The sequence below is a fragment of the Protobothrops mucrosquamatus genome, unplaced genomic scaffold (assembly GCF_001527695.2).
Source record: "Protobothrops mucrosquamatus isolate PMUCROS unplaced genomic scaffold, P.Mucros_1.0 scaffold1418, whole genome shotgun sequence".
NCBI classification, from domain to species: Eukaryota; Metazoa; Chordata; class Lepidosauria; order Squamata; family Viperidae; genus Protobothrops; species Protobothrops mucrosquamatus.
The window spans coordinates 417,294-436,459 of NW_015387603.1; the positions used below are offsets into that span (position 1 = coordinate 417,294).

At 38.3% G+C, this 19,166-nt stretch overlaps 1 protein-coding gene across 1 annotated transcript in view; it reads left to right on the plus strand.

Moving 5' to 3' along the window:
- The window catches only part of PRKAR2A (protein kinase cAMP-dependent type II regulatory subunit alpha), an 84,439-nt gene that overhangs the window by 15,686 nt on the left and 49,587 nt on the right, over nt 1-19,166 (plus strand). Inside the window, exon 2 of the mRNA XM_015821900.1 lies at nt 7,091-7,126. Coding sequence (XP_015677386.1) covers nt 7,091-7,126 — 36 coding nt within the window. The remainder of the gene's footprint in view (nt 1-7,090; nt 7,127-19,166) is intronic.

Genomic DNA, 19,166 nt, shown 5'->3' on the forward strand with positions numbered 1-19,166 from the left:
TATGTGTTTTGTGATTTACTTTTAATTCTTATTCACATCCTGGAAATGATCAAATTGCCTCAGTGTAGTCCTTCATGCTATTCCACATTCACTAATCATTCATTCTTACCCCATTCTCTTTTACTACAAATATAACTTACCGTAAGTATGTCATCACTTTTACATTCAACTTAGTTTTATGTTTCTCCTGACATCCAACTTAATTGACAAATCCAACTTAACAAAGTAGATAGAGGCCTGCTTTTCTATATATCTATTTTTGCTTCTTTAAGCCAGGAAAGTTTTACTTTCGGGCAGGGTGGATTTGATTTAAATCAAGTCGATTTAAATCACGTTTTAAATCATTTAAATCACTAGTAATAAGGCTTGATTTAAATCAACACGATTTAAATTATAATTTTTAAAGAGCACCTGTCATCTCTGTCCTGCAGCGGCTCCTCCTCTGACCCGCTGTTAACTCACCGACAGTCCCACTCACTTTAATGGGATGGCTGGGGATGCGGCAGTGACACAACAAGGTGAGGAACGTGGCGGGCAGCAGGTGAGTGGATGCCCGCTAACAGGCGCTGCCATGATGGATATGAAATGACGGGTGCTCTTTAAATATAAGGACTCATTCATGCTAGTGGTTAGAATCTTTAATATTATTATTTCCAAACAAAATGAAGGTTTCCTATTTAGAATAATAAGCTGTCAACAATATCAGAACTGATTTTAGCTTAATAGGTTAATCAAACATAGTTGGAGAACTCAAATTCTTTTATTTAATTAAAACACTTAGAGCCTGGTACAGGTGCTTTTCTGTTCAAACAATCATACAGTTTGTAGTGTGCATAGATTTGCAAAACAATGGGATAAAGGAATATTCCTGAACTTTGTTTTATGATTTATCTCATGGTTACTGTGAAACTGTGTGAATGCATCAATGCAGTGCATGTTATCTCAGCTTGCAGAGCTTGGATTCATTGAATGAGTTTACCAAAAATGTAAATATTGCAGAATATACAGCCTCATGCTACATAACTAAGCTCCATTTCATGCTGAATAAACTAAATTATTAATGCATCTTAAACAGAAAACTATCTTTAGATAGATTTTTATTCCAAAAGCATTTTATTAAAATAAATTGGATAAAAAAAATCCAATTTCAATTAAAAAAACACTGTGGTTTTTTTTTAATCATTGATTATTATTCACCCTGCTTTTGGGCAAGTTTGGCAGTTTCAGGGTCATATAATGGTTTATTGTTTCCAAGGTCTAGCTTCTTTGATTATACTGTAGAGGCCTCATAAAATAGGGTGAATTTTCCTTCAACAAATGTTTACTCCTCACAACATAATGTGCATTATGCAAATACATAAGATATGTATGCATCTCATACACATTATACACATTTGTAAAATCTATAACAGAATAGGCAAAAATCTATCTCATCCATTGTTTTGTGAACGTATAAACCCCCCTTGGGTTTAAAGGACCTATTTCCCTACATTACTTAAACTGGTGTTTCAACTTTGATCCATTGATTTTTATATCCATGCTTTTCATTATTATTTAATTATTTTACTTTTAACATTTGCTACAAAATGTTTGGGTTCTCAGCCAGCACAGTTTCATTTGCATACAGAACACGTGCATTCATATTTCCATAAATAACACAAATTTATCATCACTACAATCATTCCTTATATGTTTATCCATAAATAGATTAAGCAACAAAGGGAACATTACATATTTTCTTTATTTCCAACAATTCAAGGACTTATAGCATTTTCCCTGCTATATCTCATTAGAATGACAGATTCTTTTCAGAGAAGGCAGTCCCAAAGACACCTAGGTCTATTCCAGGGGTAGGCAACCGTGGCTCTTTTATGACTGGTGGACTCCAACTCCCAGAATTCCTGAGCCAGCCATGCTGAGGGGACAGGGAGAGGTTTCCAAGCTGAGCTATGCTGGCTCAGGAATTCTGGGAGCTGAAGTCCACGAGTCATAAAAGAGCCAAGGTTGCCTACCCCTGGTCTATTCCATAAAGGGATTTAGAGGTGAAACCAGCATCTTGAATTGCAACCCAGACCCCACTGACAATAATTGCAGCTCCTGAAGGAATGATATTACATGGGAGTGACAAGTTATACCCATTATTTCTCAGGCCATTACATTCTAGACCAGCAGAAACTTCCAAATCATCTTTGAAGGCAGCCCCATAAAGAGGAAATTGCAATATAAGTAGTTCTCAACTTGCAACCATTTAATAACCATTTGAAGTTACAACTCCACTGAAAAAGTAACTTGTGACTGTTTTTCACATGACTGTTGCACCATCTTTATGGTCATGTGATCAAAATTCAGATTCCAAGTCTCTGGGGAAGCTGGCAGGAACGATTGTAAATGGCGGTCATCTGATTATGGAGTGCTGCAACTGGTTGTAAGTGTGAATTGGTTGGCAACTGCCCAGATTCTAGACATATGATCATGAGGGTGCTGGGACAGTTGGAACTCTGAGGACCAGTCATAAATGCCATTCAGGGCCATTGTAACTTTGGATGGTCACTGAACAAATATTTGTAAGTCAAGGACTACCTGTAATATCTGGCTAATACATAAAACTTAATTACCTAATACCAGCAATATCTGGCTACAGATTTATTTGATTTTTGTTAAGTCATCCAGAATCAGGTGGCATGTAAGTTTAATAAAATATGATTACACATACAAATTATCTGCCAAGATATGCTTTTGCTCAATTGATCCAAGTACCAAGAATGATATTGATAGGTGAAAGAAATAAGGGAAGTGTATAGAGAAGTTGGAAGGGAGACTTCAGATATTCTTATGTATACTGAGTATTCATGCTCATGTGATGACAAAAGCCATTTCTAAATACTGCATCCATAGAAGAGATGGTCTTGGAACCAACTAAGACAGGAAACAACTCTAAAGTTAATCCTAAGTGATATTCATGATCCAATGCAATATGTTGTGTTACTGATAGGAAACAGCAACGACAATGCTCTGTCATTATATATGCAAGTGGAAATTGAGAACAGACTAAGATATAGTCACATTTGACTACAAAAGGGGAAAATTCTAAAAAATGGGCTAGTGATAAGAGGCTTGACACTCAGATCTCTTGAAATGCCAGAGAACTATCAGGGAGACAGTATTAACACAATTTTTAAAAAGGGACCCAAGGAGATTTGAGAAATTATAGCTTGGCCATTATCTGTTTCAGCAAAACCATCATTCCTATTCAATCACGCTGAAAGAAAATCAACATGGATTCCACAAAGTTAAATTCTGCTTCACTAAGCTTCTGGAGTTTTTTTTTTTTTTTTAAAGATATCAATTAGCACTCGAATGAAGGTGACCTTGTCAATGCTGCATGTTTGAATTTACACAAACATCCTCATCAAACACTCTTAAGTAAACCTTATTATCATAGTATAGGAGGACCGCCTTCTGCCACAGATCACCTCTCACCGGCCGATACCGAGGGTGTCTCTCCCAGAGGAGTCCCACGGCAGTTGGTCTGTCACGGCCAACCGCTGGGGGTCCCCCTCTCGGAAGAGACAACCTCGAGGGTGGGAGACCTTGCTCGACGGGGGTCTCTAGGCCCACTAAGGCCTAGAGGGGAGGAAGGCGGCGCGGGTCAAGACATGGCTGTTTCAGCTGGCAGGACTGGCCTAGGGGTATTTTAAATTGGATTTTAATTAATTTTAAAAACAGAAAAGGCCTATTTAAATATATCTTTTAATTTATTTTAAATTTTGTATATTTGTATAAATTGTTTTGTTTTAACTGGCTGTAAGCCGCCCTGAGTCCACTAGGAGAAGGGCGGGATATAAATACAATAAACTTAAACTTAAACTTAACTTAAGTACTGATTTTAAAAAAGAAAGGAAAAAGGTGGGAATTAAATGAGATTTTTTTTGTCTTTGTGGAGGGAAGTTTGTAAAGAATTTCTTAAGAATTTGTGCTGTTGCATTTTTTTTGCAAACTTGATCAAAAACTGCTTGAGTTAACGGTTAGGTAATGAGGTAGCCAAGTTTGGGGGGGGGTTAAAACTAAAGGTTTTTTTAAAAAAATAATAATACTAGAGTTAGAGTGGAACAATGGCAGGAAAGGGTATGTCTTGCTCTTCTGTTGGAAGCACACCAGAGGCGCTTAGGTAGCCACTACAGTATGAGAAACAATGTCCTGTGCTAAGTTGTTCTTTTTAGTTCCCGATGTTGCTGTGTTCTTTTGTGGTTCTCAAAGGCAGACTGTAACTGCTGGGTAGATGAGTTCTTATGGAAATCTTTAGGCTTATTTTGTCTGTCTGAGCAGGCAGAAGAACCAGTTTCTTTTTCCTAATCTATAGGATAAGAATACATAGCTGACCATGCCACTGCACTTGTGGGTCTTCAAGATCTTACCATACTGACAGGAACAGATTTGCCCACCTCTACCAAAGTGAGCAATAAAACCCATAAGGATCTAAAACCTTTCTTCTCTTATATATAAAAATGACAATGCCAATGGAAGCAGAGAAATATTCTCCTCTCATAAAATGTTTACAATTAATTTGGAGGGAGTGAAAGATTCCAGTACATAAATATTGTGCCTCAAGTTATTTTGAAGGAGACTGTTATATAGCTGTTTTTTTAAAAAAATTTGTTGCAGTTCTTCAGGGAAAAATAAAGGATGCCCGGGGGAAGGGATTACAATAAGGAACAGTGCACTTTTCCCCTAGATTTTCATGTTTCCCTAGGAATGAAATTTTGCTTGCTAGCAGCAGATTACGGGTGGAAATAAGGCACTATTCATCTATGAAAAACAACTTCAGAGGAAGGAAGGGTTCTTCGGAGTAATATGTAGGAGAAGAGATGCCATTAGAAAGTCTTTTTACCTTCCAGAAGTGGGAGCTTCTGATTCTGTGTAGAAGGAAGACTAAAATCCAAATGATGGAGAGAAAGATAGTGCCCATGTGTTTCTTTGAAGGAAGTCACCTTACATGGAGATTCTGTTAAGTAGAAAGATACAAGCAAAGGAATAACATTGCTTTCATGTTCCATTTTTTCCCCTTGATTCACAGGAACTGTTTTTGTTGCTTTTGTTTTATTCCTCTTAATTTCATTTTTAGCTGAATGAAATTTCTGTTGACATAGGTGCTATTTCTGTTGACATATCGTTGCTATGTCTTAGCCTGATTGCTGTTGTGATATCAGCTTTGGATCATTTTTTTTAAACATATAATTGCTTGTACAAGGCAATCGCAGGTCTGTTTAGATTAGGTCTTCAAACTTGGCAACTTTAAGACTTGTGGACTTCAACTGCCAGAATTCCCCAGCTACCGATGTTAAAGTTGCCAAGGTTGCACACCCTTGATTTATCTTTACCTGAGGCAAAGGAAAATGATTAGGTTTGATATTACATAAATGTGCATAACATGCTTTAGGCTTTAAATTAGTAGAAATTGTTCCATACAGATTGATAATCTTGTACAAATTCATATCTGAATATTTGATAGTGGCTAGTATCCAATAGCATGGGCAACTCAAAACATGTAAATTAGTAAGCCATTGCAGACTTAAAAATTTTTTTATCTCACCCTCCATCCTTCCTTAAGTGAAGCTAAAAGTGTTTCCTTGTTTTATTGGTAGTACAAGATACCAGTGATGAAATAGTTTAATCCACATATAAACTTGAACATTCATCTTCACGTCCCAGTTACTTATAGATAGATAAAATGTATTGCCTGTCCAATTGCTATTCCTTGACCAGATTTAGATTCTGGTAGTTTTCAAAAGAGAAATGAATCACAAAGGGGTGATTCCTGGAAAACAATTTTACAGCAAGATTGATTATGGCAGATAGCATAAAAGTGAAAAGATCCTTCCAGTAAGAGGTTTAATCTAGAACTACAAATACTCCTTGAGTTACAACCATAATGGAGTCTTCTCATCACAGCAGTAACCATTTGTAGCAGTCATTAAGCAAATGACTTCAATTGTTGAGCAAACCAATTGTTCACCCTGGGTGCAGTTTTACTGAAAATAAAAATTACTAAAGTAAATGCCAGTTTTTGGAACGAACTACCCCCCGAGATCCGGACGATTCCGGATCTCCTATCTTTTCGCCGCGCCCTCAAGACATGGCTTTTTCAGCAAGCGGGTCTGGCCTAGGGAGAATTTTAAATAGGGACAATTTTAATTGGAATTTTAATTAACACAGCGGTAAATATTTGTTTTTAATTGGTTTTTATCGGGGATAATGTTTGTGTTGTTTTAATATGCTGTGAGCCGCCCTGAGTCCCGTTGGGAGAAGGGCGGCATATAAGTTAAAAATAATAATAATAATAATAATAATAATAACTGCTGGGCGAGGGGAGAACTGTCAGAAGTTCAAATCTGGGTCATAAGTACCCCACAGGTAGATCAGCTAAGCAACCATTTGTAAGTCAAGGACTACTTATATTTAACTTTTTATTGTGCACTATAACAGTTAATTAAGTGTGAGCATCTGTTTCATGAAAATTAAACCCTATGAAATACATAAAAGCATAGCAAATTGCTTTGGGCAGTTCTTACCTATAAAGATCTTCGTCTAACAAATTACTGAGCTTTGCATTTTATTGTATTTTAGATATATTGCCAACCTGACATTTAAGCAGTAATTTACTTATTGTAGTCGACCAGGGGTTGCACACTTGTTCATGGACTGCATATGATGTCTGTTATATTTCTCCGTGTTTATGAGAGAATTAAAGAAAAAAACTGTTATAAGAAGGAAAGCTTTTCTTCTGTGCCCAGTTCATAAATGCAGTTTTCTATTCTTTCTCTTTCAGCAGCATAGGATTTGTTTTAAGCTTAAAGTTCTTAGAGACATCTTTTTGTCAGGGCTTCAAGCTTATATTCAAGAAAATCTTAACATTAAATATGCAGTTAAAATAAAGCTTTTGAAGGTTAATTAAAATCAATATTAATAAAAGAGCCAACCTGTTATAGGACAAGAAGTTGATAAATCTGTTGTTAGATAATTATAATCTTCTTTAATAATTTTATCCACCAGTTATTTCCTAACTTACCGGATATTTTTGTTTCTGTTGTAGCTCCTGTTATTAACAAGTTTAACAGAAGAGTATCAGGTCAGTATTCTTTTATCATATAATTTAAACAGTTTTTCAGTGATGACCTTAATGTATGTGTATTTTTTCAGTGTTGCCAAATAGTAAAGAAAAGATTTTGCTACACTTTGTGTAGCTGCAATTGTTGAAAAAACCAAGAATTGACTTCAGGAAAATAAAGAAAAAAGAAAAATTGCAGCCCTAGGTTGTTTTAGTATGGCTGCTGCTTAACTAATGCAAAGGTTAAAACTAAGTTTTTTGGATAAAAAGCCAAAAAGTCATAATATTGACTAAAATATTCAGGCCTTTCCTTGAGCAAACACGTGAGAGGATAAAATATTTTTAAATTTCCTTCACAGTAAACATGACAGACTGCCTTTGTTTCAAATTTCTGATTTTATTCATTTCTATTGTATTTACCAAGGGTTATATACTGCTCCAATTAAAACAGTGATTGAGTAACTTATATTCCTCAGAACAATATAGGACTAAATTACATCAAACAGAGAACTACAAATAGCACAGCAATAAAATCATAATACTATTACATTGAACAATAAAATAGATTTGCAGTAATACAATAAACTTCACAAAACATATGTTTGAACTGAAAAATATTTGCAATTCATAAGCTTGTACTTTTCTGAAACTCTAATAATGTTAGGCAAAGATAATCACCCCATCAAATTTTGTAACTTTTTAGTACACTGTTTCATTAAGAACTAATTGAAATAACCCTAAATTGTTACCTTTTTCTGAGGCCAAGTACAGTGTAAATTTATATTGAAATTATAGTTAAGTTTTAATGAGGATTTATTCTTAATAAGGCAGAAATAAAGTAATCTATTGTTAATGCTTTTACTATTTATATACTGAATTTTAATCATTAACTTTAAATAATAATAAACTTGAAAAATGTTAAATTCTCCTTGGAGTTGAATTTGATGCCTGGTGATTGCAGGAAATTGTCAACAATCTAGAAGTAGTTTGCCATTGCCATCTTTTGGGATTTTTTGTTGTTGTTTGACATCCCAGTCTAGCCTTTAGCCCTATAACTTGGTTCCAAGTCTATTTATTGACTTTATTCAATATTATCTATTGAAATTAATATTATGAAATTATTAATTTTTATCAGGCTTTATATAATGCAAATTCCTCAAATCTAGGCACTTTGCATTGTGATTTCAGTGTTTTCTAATCCTAGAAAAGCAATATTTTGAAGAAAAGGATACTCATTTTTTTTTTTAAAAAAAAAACCTACCTGAAAGTGATTTTTACTGTGCATCACTACAACCGGGTACCTTAAAACTATCTTAGTTAAGTACCCACGTGTATTAAAACTGAGAAGACATGTAAATAGGGGGCTTAGGGAATTGCTTTGAAGGATAGAAGGAAGAACCACCACATGGCAGTGGTCAGATAAGAAAATCTTGAGCCTGGCCAAGTACATAACTCTCAGACAGGTTCCCCCCTCCCCCCAGTTCCCAAGTAGATGCAATGAGGGAGGGGGAAAGCCTATTCAGATTTATAAGATACTGTTACTATAGTGGTTACAATAAAAGTAGTTCTGGACTATATAGCATTGGTCTACCTTGTTGGGCTGGCATGTAATTATTGAAAGGGTAGCTTTAGTAGAATTCCAGATGTTACTAGAATTGATCCATTAGCCAGAGGCACACAAACTAGGGTAATAACTCTATGGGGTTGTGTGTGTGCAAGCAAATCAGGGTTAAGGGTGGACTTGTACAAGGAAAGGATAGATGACAGAACTTGCTGAAGGGAATGCGCTTGAGGAACCTAAGCTAGGCAAGTCCCAAGCACAACACCATGTTGCAAGTTAAGAAGATCAAAGGAAATCAAGCCATTTACTTGACAGGAAGAAGCACGGTTCAGCCAATTATATAAAAGAGATGACTTGTGCTATTGGCTCTTTGTGGTAAACAGCCTTTAAATTTCCTATCTGTGACTATATACAGTTGTTGAGTTACCTGGAACCTTAGACTGGAAAGATTGTTCTTGGATCTTCTTGAACCTGATATTTGTCTTTCTGGACACTTTTGTGAGAGTTAGTTTTTGTGCCTCTTTGCTGTGCAGAAAGCCTTGAATTTGTGGTATGTTCTGTGGTATGTGGTTATCATGAATTAATATTTGAATTCACTATCACAGGCATGTCAAACTCACGACATCATGTGACGTCACGCAACGTATCGCGATTTTCCCCCCATTGCTGGCAATGGGGTGGGCGCAGTTTTGGTGTGATGCATCTGGCCCGCAGGCTGGCAGTTTGACATGCCTGCCATCAGAAGCTGGCTGTGGACATTTAACTGGTAGTACAAAACAATGTGATTGGAGGAGTTCCAGGCATGCAAGTGCCCTGTAAAGAGCTGGGTGTTTTCTGTGGTATTATGTGAAGAGCATGGCCTAATCCATCACCCGTATCATGATCCGTCTCCACCGTAGTGGCAAGAAAGAAAGGCTAAGCACAAGAGAGGCTAAACACAAGTAGGCAAGGCTGGCCAGTGGTGGAGATTTGGAGCCTGGTGTGCTTCCCTTAAGTATTGATTTGGGGACTTCAAAGTGAGGGTGTAGTTGGCAGCATTCTGGTCCTCACTTCTGTTTTATTTACAGGCTAAGATAAATGTCGAGTTACCCTTTTCCTTCTGCTCTGTCTGGACAAGCCAGCTATCCAAAAAAACCTGCTAAGAACAGGTTTTGACAAAGCCCTGAAGATTTGGATCCCTGTTAAATTGAATTCTGGGCTCCCCTTTGCTTAGGCAGGCCGACACTGATTCTGTTTTGTGCACGCAAGTCATCAGCTTATTCTAATCCATTCACAGGGTGAGGAATACATTCTTGAAGCGCTAGATTGCCCTATTTCATAGTCTCTGCTGCTTTTTACTAATTAACCTACAGAAAATTGGTCAAGGAAATTGCTTTTACATTTTTTAAAGGATCTTTCAAAGAATTGCCTAGCAACAGCATGTTTTTCACAGTTCGCAACTAGGCACAGAACTGAACTTATTGAAGAAAGTGCATTGTAGATTCACTTCAACACAGGTCATGATTAAGAACAAAAAAATATTTTTTGGCAATTGTTTCTAAGCTTTGTAATGTTTGTGCAGAGTACAGACTTTTTGCATTTGACAATGCATCTGCAAAAGAAGTTCAGAAATATGAGAATAAAAATAGCCTACTAACACACACATTGTTGCACTTGGCAACCTCAAGCTAAACAGCATAGCACCCCCATCAGTAATGTGTTGTACATTTTTACACATAATGTACTGTATACAATTTTTAAAAAGTCTTGTTACGAACCTGTTCTCGGAAGTCTGTTGCCTTCTGCATTGTTTCAGGCACTATATTTTTTGTGTTTGGAAAATCTGTTTGCGAATCTTTTTAATTGGAAATGGATCAAAGTACTGCTTTATTGTTAATTTTAATGTGTTTTTATAATTTAGGTCTTTTTTTTACTGTATGCTACATATATAGGTTGATGAATGAAGAAGCATAAATGAGATTAATCCCCCAGGGTGACATCATCACATTCCACTGCATGAATTACCGTCCCTAGATTGTTTATGTGGTAAATTAAAAGTATGTAGGATTACTGTTTGTGGGGAAAAGAATGAGAGAGCAGGAAGCTTTTACATGAATGAATCTCTCTCTTGGAGCTCCAGAGTGTCACAATTTATGATCTCCAGCTGCCACAAAGCAGCAGTCCAATATGATGCTTAATCTCCGAATGTGAACAGATTCTGTCACCCACACACTTCCTCATTCTTCAACTCCTAGTCAGTAGCAGCAGGGATTGAATGTGTGCTCACTGTTTTGTTGGCTGATGCCTTCTCAAAGTATGGTTTGGAGAAATGACAAAAACAAATAAGCCAACTGAGAAACATAGAAACATTTGGAACAATATGTTCCAGACTACGGATAAAATTCTGGAGCATGTGATTTAAACTACTGTATATACAATACTTGAAGTGTATCCTCCCTTTTATCCTGTAACAGAAAAACTTCATATCTGTGGGGACAGTTAATGCTGTATGGATAGAAATTAAATTGTTCGCCAGAGTTTCATTAATTCTATTTCTTTCTTGGTAACAATGGAAAGCATTGTCTTATATTGTAGCAAGGGTGGTAGAGTTCTGCGGAGGCAGGTGAAATGTCTTTCGTGGCAGGTAGGGAAAGATAACTTTTTAATATTTGCATATTCAGAATATATCAGTATAAAGATAATACCCCTATGTATTATGGGTAAGCTAGAAATGTATTTGTCTAATATACTGTTTAAAAAGCACAGTGAATGTACTTTATATATGGCTGCATTTAATAGGGTCATTCCCCAGTTGCAAGATGATTATTTTGTGCAACTTCACTCTGCTCTGTGGGTAAACCAGACCTTATTAGCATTTATATTGACGAAAGCTCAGCTGGCTTTCTGCAAGAGGAGAAATCGACTTTCTAGATATAAGGCATTAAGCATGTGTACACAGGCCTGTTCTTGGAGTGCATATGCACACATACACGTGACTGGTTATGTCTTTTGCAAGCATTTCCAAATGGAGTTTGGATACTTGAAAAAAATAGCAGCTTGATCAAACAGATCAGGATCATCACAAAGCGTTCATGCTTCAAGCAGCCTTTCATCCTTTAAATGCCTGCCTCTGGATGATTTGTTGTGCAGAGAAGACAGATTTATTACTGTTTTTATATGTGTTCATCATGGCAGTGATTTAAACAGAATTGTTTTTGCTTTATAATGAATTTTGCACCAGTGTGAGCTTGTATCTTGATCTGTTTGACAAACAAACTTTACATGTCTTGTTCATAATTTTTTAGGATAAAAGTAGTGTCATGGCAGTAAGAACAATGCAGTATTATTTCTTCTTCTTTCTGCTATACTTTGAAATTTCAGGATTTTTTCCCTCTGTCTCTTTACTCCCTGCTATGTAGCAAAAGGTCAGCTCCCAAACAAAGGATTTTCAGTGATTTAAATATTGTTTGCCTTATTGTTGATAGATTTCAGATTTTATGATTATTTCCTAAAGAGATTCACATTAAAAAGATGTTGTCTTTTTCATCTGAGCTTTTAAAAATGTGAATGTTTTTTTCACTGATGATTTAAAAAGTCATAATACAAAGCAGCTAAAATATTTTTTTTCCCTGATTGTAACATTGGCTTGCTTTTAAGAACATATTTCTACTTCAGCCATCGATTTTGAATACATATTGTGGCTTTGTTATTTCAAGTAAATGCAATTTATAAAGGCAGTTGCCATTTAATCCTGATTTTTGTTATAGGAATCTTGTAGGTGAGTTTGGGGAGGATTTCAGCTTGTGTACAGCTCATGTGTACAGCTCAACCCCCCCCCCCTTGTGTATGCATAAGGATAATGGCTATATTTTAGCACCCTGCCTGTAAAGTCAGGTTTATGTAAATCAGGACTTATATAACACAGAAAATGCCTATAAAAAAGAAGTAGAGAACTGTAAAGTGACATTTTCTTGAAAAAAACTTCAGATGTTACTTACTTAAGAACACTAATTGTTCTAACTGTCAGGAAGTTTCTCCTTAGTTCTAGGTTGCTTCTCTCCTTGGTTAGTTTCCATCCGTTGCTTCTTGTCCTGCCTTCAGGCGCCTTGGAAAATAGCTTGACTCCCTCTTCTTTGTGGCAGCCCCTGAGATATTGGAGCACTGCTATCATGTCCCCCCTTGTCCTTCTCTTCAATTAACGCAAAGACAAACATACCATTTTCTAAGACATTCTGGTTAAATCTTTCATTCTTGTAATGAATAAGAATTGGGAATATGAAAAACTTCATCATGGAAAGAAGCTTTTATTCTCTTTTATAAAGAAGGAAAAGACTTGCCCAAAATCATAGAGATTATTTGTTAGATATAAGCTTTTCTTGGCAGTACTCAGAAGAAAAGAAACAGTTTTTAACTGTAATGTTACACCCTGATGAGGCTGAATTTGTTCTGAAAAGATATATGAACATTGGATATAGTTTGGAAGTTACTAAAAAAAGTGGCCATGATCTTTTTTGATGGAGATTTTTTTGTTTACAATTTAGCATGATCATTTGTGCTTATTATTGTAACTAAAAGATGAACTATGGCTTTTAATTTTTTCATATGAATGTAGAATATTCATAAACAAGAAATCATGATAATAGTAAATGATTTTACAACAATGAACTATATTGAAGGGCACAAAACAACAACTAGTACTACTACTACTACTTCTCCCCTTTTTTGGCTTTTTATTGGCTTTTCATTTGGCAATGAAACTGTTGCAAGAAAATAAACTTGAAATTATACGAGCAACTCGAGGCATAAAAAAATAATGAACTACATATGGTCCAATAAAGAACCAAGGATTAAATTCAAGATTTTACAAGATTTAAAAATTTATCGCAGAGTGGATGATATCTTTTTTGTAACCTGGCCTTTGAACTCGTACAAACAGAAGCAATTTATAAGAGATTATGTATAAAAAAAACAATGTATTGAATGTGTGGGATAAATATAGAAAAGAATAATTACAAATGTTTAATTCTTGCTTTGCTTGAAAAGACCTGTTTTTAGAAAGAGAAAAGCACAAAGAAATATACTCCATACCTTGGGCCTTATTTATAAACTGCTGCTAAAGTATAAGTCAGAAACTGAACTAGTCAAAGATTTTATGATTAAATGGATGCAGAATTTAGGTGCAGTAAAAAAAATATAGGCATCTGCCCCTTCCTCCCCAGGTCCAGTTGGGCTTGTCTCATCATGGTGGAGTCGGGGTGGGATGGAGTATTGCCGAACACTAGGATGTCAAGAGTATGTCAAGAGTATATATTCCCATCAGGGTCACTCAAGGCCTGAAGGTCATCCCAGCTGCCCAGATAAAATAGACATGTACTTATATTGGGCAGCAGCAATATAGGAAGATACTGGAGGCAGATGATCATTTGAGGGACAATGGCAAAGGCTTCAATTCATACTGTGCGGGAGAAGGCCATAATAAGCCACTCCTGTATTGTTTCCAAGCAAACTCCACACTGATAGGAAACAATAGCTATTCAGTACGCTACTAAGGAGTTGTAATAGTATTGATGATATGGCTAGATCAGTGGTTCTCAACCTGTGGGTCGGGACCCCATTTCACGGGGGTCGCGTTCGTTCCGACAGGCGGTAAAAAAAACAGGCGGTAAAAAATCCCCTTTTCCGGCGGGTGCCTTACCTCCCTTGGGCTGGGCCAGCTGGTGGTCGGCCTGCTCCGTCTCTGCCGCTTGCCAGCTATGCCTCGGCCGGCGCAGGGGGCGGAACCACGCATGCGCGGCGCTCCCGGGCAGGGAAAGTCCTCGACTTACGACTGGTTGGGTAGTCCTCGACTTACGACCGGTTTAGTCCTCGACTTACGACCGGTTGGGGGGTCGCGGCATTAAAAAGGTTGAGAACCACTGGGCCAGATTAAAGCCTTCAGGATATCTAGTCGCCAATGTTGACAGTTACAGAGACAGAGTTACAGTAGGAATGTGGAGCATAAGAAACATGAACACAGGAAAAGCTCGACCCAGTGAAAGATGAAATGAAGTGACTATACATTGATATCTGAGGCATCAGCAACTTGAGATAGACTGGATTTGAACACTTTTAGTTGGTAGATCACACTGTTTGTTACTTAGGACATGTGGCTGGTAAAAGAACACAAACACATGTTATATTGTAATTTCTATTGCGACATATCCAAAGAGCTCCTAATGCCTCTTCTAACTCCATTTCTGGGAGAGAGAGAGAGAGAGATGAATTTTATGAGGAATTTTTACTAGCAGATAAGGGCCAAAGGTAACCCTTACAGTTTCAACGTTTGTTTTTGCTGCTTGTAAAACTTGTATATTGCTTTTACCAAAATAGTGCAAGCATGATTGCATATTTTATCTTGTATATCTTACTTTATTTTATTGTGTATGTTTTATTTTAACCTCTAAATTGTAGGTATTATTTAGTAAGTTTTATTTAGTCTGGGTTATTGACATAGTGAAGAATTTAAGCAAATATTTGAACTCAGGACATGAAAAACAAAGAATAGGATTGCTTTTTAGGAAGGGTATAGCAAGAACAGTATTTGGCTACAATGCAATCAATTGCCAAATAATATTAGTTAGACCTTGTAGATAACACTTTAATATGGCAGTCTTCCAAGTTTCCACATTAGTCACTTGATACAGAAGAAGTTGATGAGTTTTATGATCAAATTTGATTTGTAATTGACAGAACATGAAGCAAAACATGTTGCTTCTGATTGGAAACTGGAATATTCAAGTTGGAAATATTGAGGAAAATGTCATTGCGTCGCATGATTTAGGAAACAGAAACGAAGCAGGAGACCAACCTGTCAATTTCTGCCAATCAAACGATTCCTTCATTGCAAACACTATATTCAAACAATCACAACGGTAGTATACCCAGGCATTACTAGATAGAATACAGAGAAATGTAGTACATTATTTCTAAAAGAAGTGGCGGACCTAAATTACAGCATCAAACACATAGGTGTATCCCGTGAAACAGATAATTATATGCAAGTTCCAAGATAAACTTTAAAAAAAGGCAATCAATTTTCACAATATGTTTTTGAGCATTTTCAAGAAAAACATAGGGAATCACTTTGAAGTCCTGAACCTCAATGACAGAGAACCAGAGGAACTGTAGAATAAATTTAAATAACTATTGATGGATGAATTTAAAGAGTCTGCCAACATATGAAGAAAAATAGACTAATACAATATGGATGTCAGAACAAACAGTGGAAATTGTCAAGGAGAGAAACCAAACTCAAGAAAGATTTTAAAAATCTCAGGAAGGAGTTAAATGAAGAATTTCAGAGAGCTGTTCAAAGAGACAAGAGGCAGTATTATAATAACATCTGTAAAGTTATCAAAGATGAAAACAGATGTAGAAAAACAAGGAAGGTCTTCTAAAAGATCTCTGAACTCGGAAGATGACTCCAACTTTGAGCCTTCTGCTAAAGCAGGAGTGTCAAATTCAATTTCATTGAGGGCCGCATCAGCATTGCGGTTTCCCTTGGAGGGCCAGGTGGGTGTGGCCAGGGTGGGTGTGGCCTACTGGGTGGGTGTGGCCAGCTCTACATTGTTCACCTCAAGGGTGCCTGTGGGGGCCTGGGCAGGAGTGGGACAGATCTGAGGATCTCTGGCAGAAGGGGGTAGGACCAGGGCAAGTGCCAAGACATGGTCCACTGGAGGAGCCTCACTGTTCGTCTCAGGCCATGCATGGGGGGCTGGATGGTGGTGCGGGCTGCCCGGAGCCCCGGGCAGCAGAGGTCAAATGCCCAGGCAAGAAACGCAGCTGGGGAGGTGTCACCCTTCATGAGGAATGAAGAAATGCACCATCACCTGGAAGTAGCCAACACATGGCCCCTCACCTACTTCACATATCTGGCTTGGTGGGCTCTGGGGGAGGGGATGCCATGAGCAGTGTGAGAGTCAACATTACCTGCGCAATGCTGCCCAGCCCCCAGCCTGCCCGATCTTGACAGGCAGTGCGGTGCTCTTCTCACAGCGCCGAGAGGCTGAGCCAGGGGGCACAAATCCAAAAACAATCACGATGCCGCCCAGCCCCCAGCCTGCCCAGTTTCAGCAGGCAGCGGATGCTCTCCTCACAGCGCCGAGAGGTTGAGCTGGGCGGTGCGAAGCTCGTCAGCTTTGCACCTTGTTGCCTTCTGAAATTGGGCAGACTGGAAGCNTGGTGGATCAGGCGGACCTGATAAAACGCCCCCCTGGTCACGGCCGACAAATGGTCTTCCAATGTCAGCCGTGGATCCAGGAGGACTCCCAAGTTGCGGGCCCTCTCTGAGGGGGCCAAGATTTCGCCCCCTATAGTCAGCGATGGAGTCAGCTGACTATGCCGAGGCGCCGGCAGCCACAGCCACTCGGTCTTGGAGGCATCAGCAACTTGAGATAGACTGGATTTGAACACTTTTAGTTGGTAGATCACACTGTTTGTTACTTAGGACATGTGGCTGGTAAAAGAACACAAACACATGTTATATTGTAATTTCTATTGCGACATATCCAAAGAGCTCCTAATGCCTCTTCTAACTCCATTTCTGGGAGAGAGAGAGAGAGAGATGAATTTTATGAGGAATTTTTACTAGCAGATAAGGGCCAAAGGTAACCCTTACAGTTTCAACGTTTGTTTTTGCTGCTTGTAAAACTTGTATATTGCTTTTACCAAAATAGTGCAAGCATGATTGCATGTTTTATCTTGTATATCTTACTTTATTTTATTGTGTATGTTTTATTTTAACCTCTAAATTGTAGGTATTATTTAGTAAGTTTTATTTAGTCTGGGTTATTGACATAGTGAAGAATTTAAGCAAATATTTGAACTCAGGACATGAAAAACAAAGAATAGGATTGCTTTTTAGGAAGGGTATAGCAAGAACAGTATTTGGCTACAATGCAATCAATTGCCAAATAATATTAGTTAGACCTTGTAGATAACACTTTAATATGGCAGTCTTCCAAGTTTCCACATTAGTCACTTGATACAGAAGAAGGTGATGAGTTTTATGATCAAATTTGATTTGTAATTGACAGAACATGAAGCAAAACATGTTGCTTCTGATTGGAAACTGGAATATTCAAGTTGGAAATATTGAGGAAAATGTCATTGCGTCGCATGATTTAGGAAACAGAAACGAAGCAGGAGACCAACCTGTCAATTTCTGCCAATCAACGATTCCTTCATTGCAAACACTATATTCAAACAATCACAACGGTAGTATACCCAGGCATTACCTAGATAGAATACAGAGAAATGTAGTACATTATTTCTAAAAGAAGTGGCGGACCTAATCAAACACATAGGTGTATCCCGTGAAACAGATAATTATATGCAAGTTCCAAGATAAACTTTAAAAAAAGGCAATCAATTTTCACAATATGTTTTTGAGCATTTTCAAGAAAAACATAGGGAATCACTTTGAAGTCCTGAACCTCAATGACAGAGAACCAGAGGAACTGTAGAATAAATTTAAATAACTATTGATGGATGAATTTAAAGAGTCTGCCAACATATGAAGAAAAATAGACTAATACAAAAATCTCAGGAAGGAGTTAAATGAAGAATTTCAGAGAGCTGTTCAAAGAGACAAGAGGCAGTATTATAATAACATCTGTAAAGTTATCAAAGATGAAAACAGATGTAGAAAAACAAGGAAGGTCTTCTAAAAGATCTCTGAACTCGGAAGATGACTCCAACTTTGAGCCTTCTGCTAAAGCAGGAGTGTCAAATTCAATTTCATTGAGGGCCGCATCAGCATTGCGGTTTCCCTTGGAGGGCCAGGTGGGTGTGGCCAGGGTGAGTGGGGCCTACTGGTTGGGCGTAGATGGAGTGGGTGTGGCCTACTGGGTGGGCGTGGCCAGCTCTACATTGTTCACATCAAGGGTGCCTGTGGGGGCCTGGGCAGGAATGGGACAGATCTGAGGATCTCTGGCAGAAGGGGGTAGGACCAGGGCAAGTGCCAAGACATGGTCCACTGGAGGAGCCTCACTGTTCGTCTCAGGCCATGCATGGGGGGCTGGATGGTGGTGCGGGCTGCCCGGAGCCCCGGGCAGCAGAGGTCAAATGCCCAGGCAAGAAACGCAGCTGGGGAGGTGTCACCCTTCATGAGGAATGAAGAAATGCACCATCACCTGGAAGTAGCCAACACATGGCCCCTCACCTACTTCACATATCTGGCTTGGTGGGCTCTGGGGGAGGGGATGCCATGAGCAGTGTGAGAGTCAACATTACCTGCGCAATGCTGCCCAGCCCCCAGCCTGCCCGATCTTGACAGGCAGTGGGGTGCTCTTCTCACAGCGCCGAGAGGCTGAGCCAGGGGGCACAAATCCAAAAACAATCACGATGCCGCCCAGCCCCCAGCCTGCCCAGTTTCAGCAGGCAGCGGATGCTCTCCTCACAGCGCCGAGAGGTTGAGCTGGGCGGTGCGAAGCTCGTCAGCTTTGCACCTTGTTGCCTTCTGAAATTGGGCAGACTGGAAGC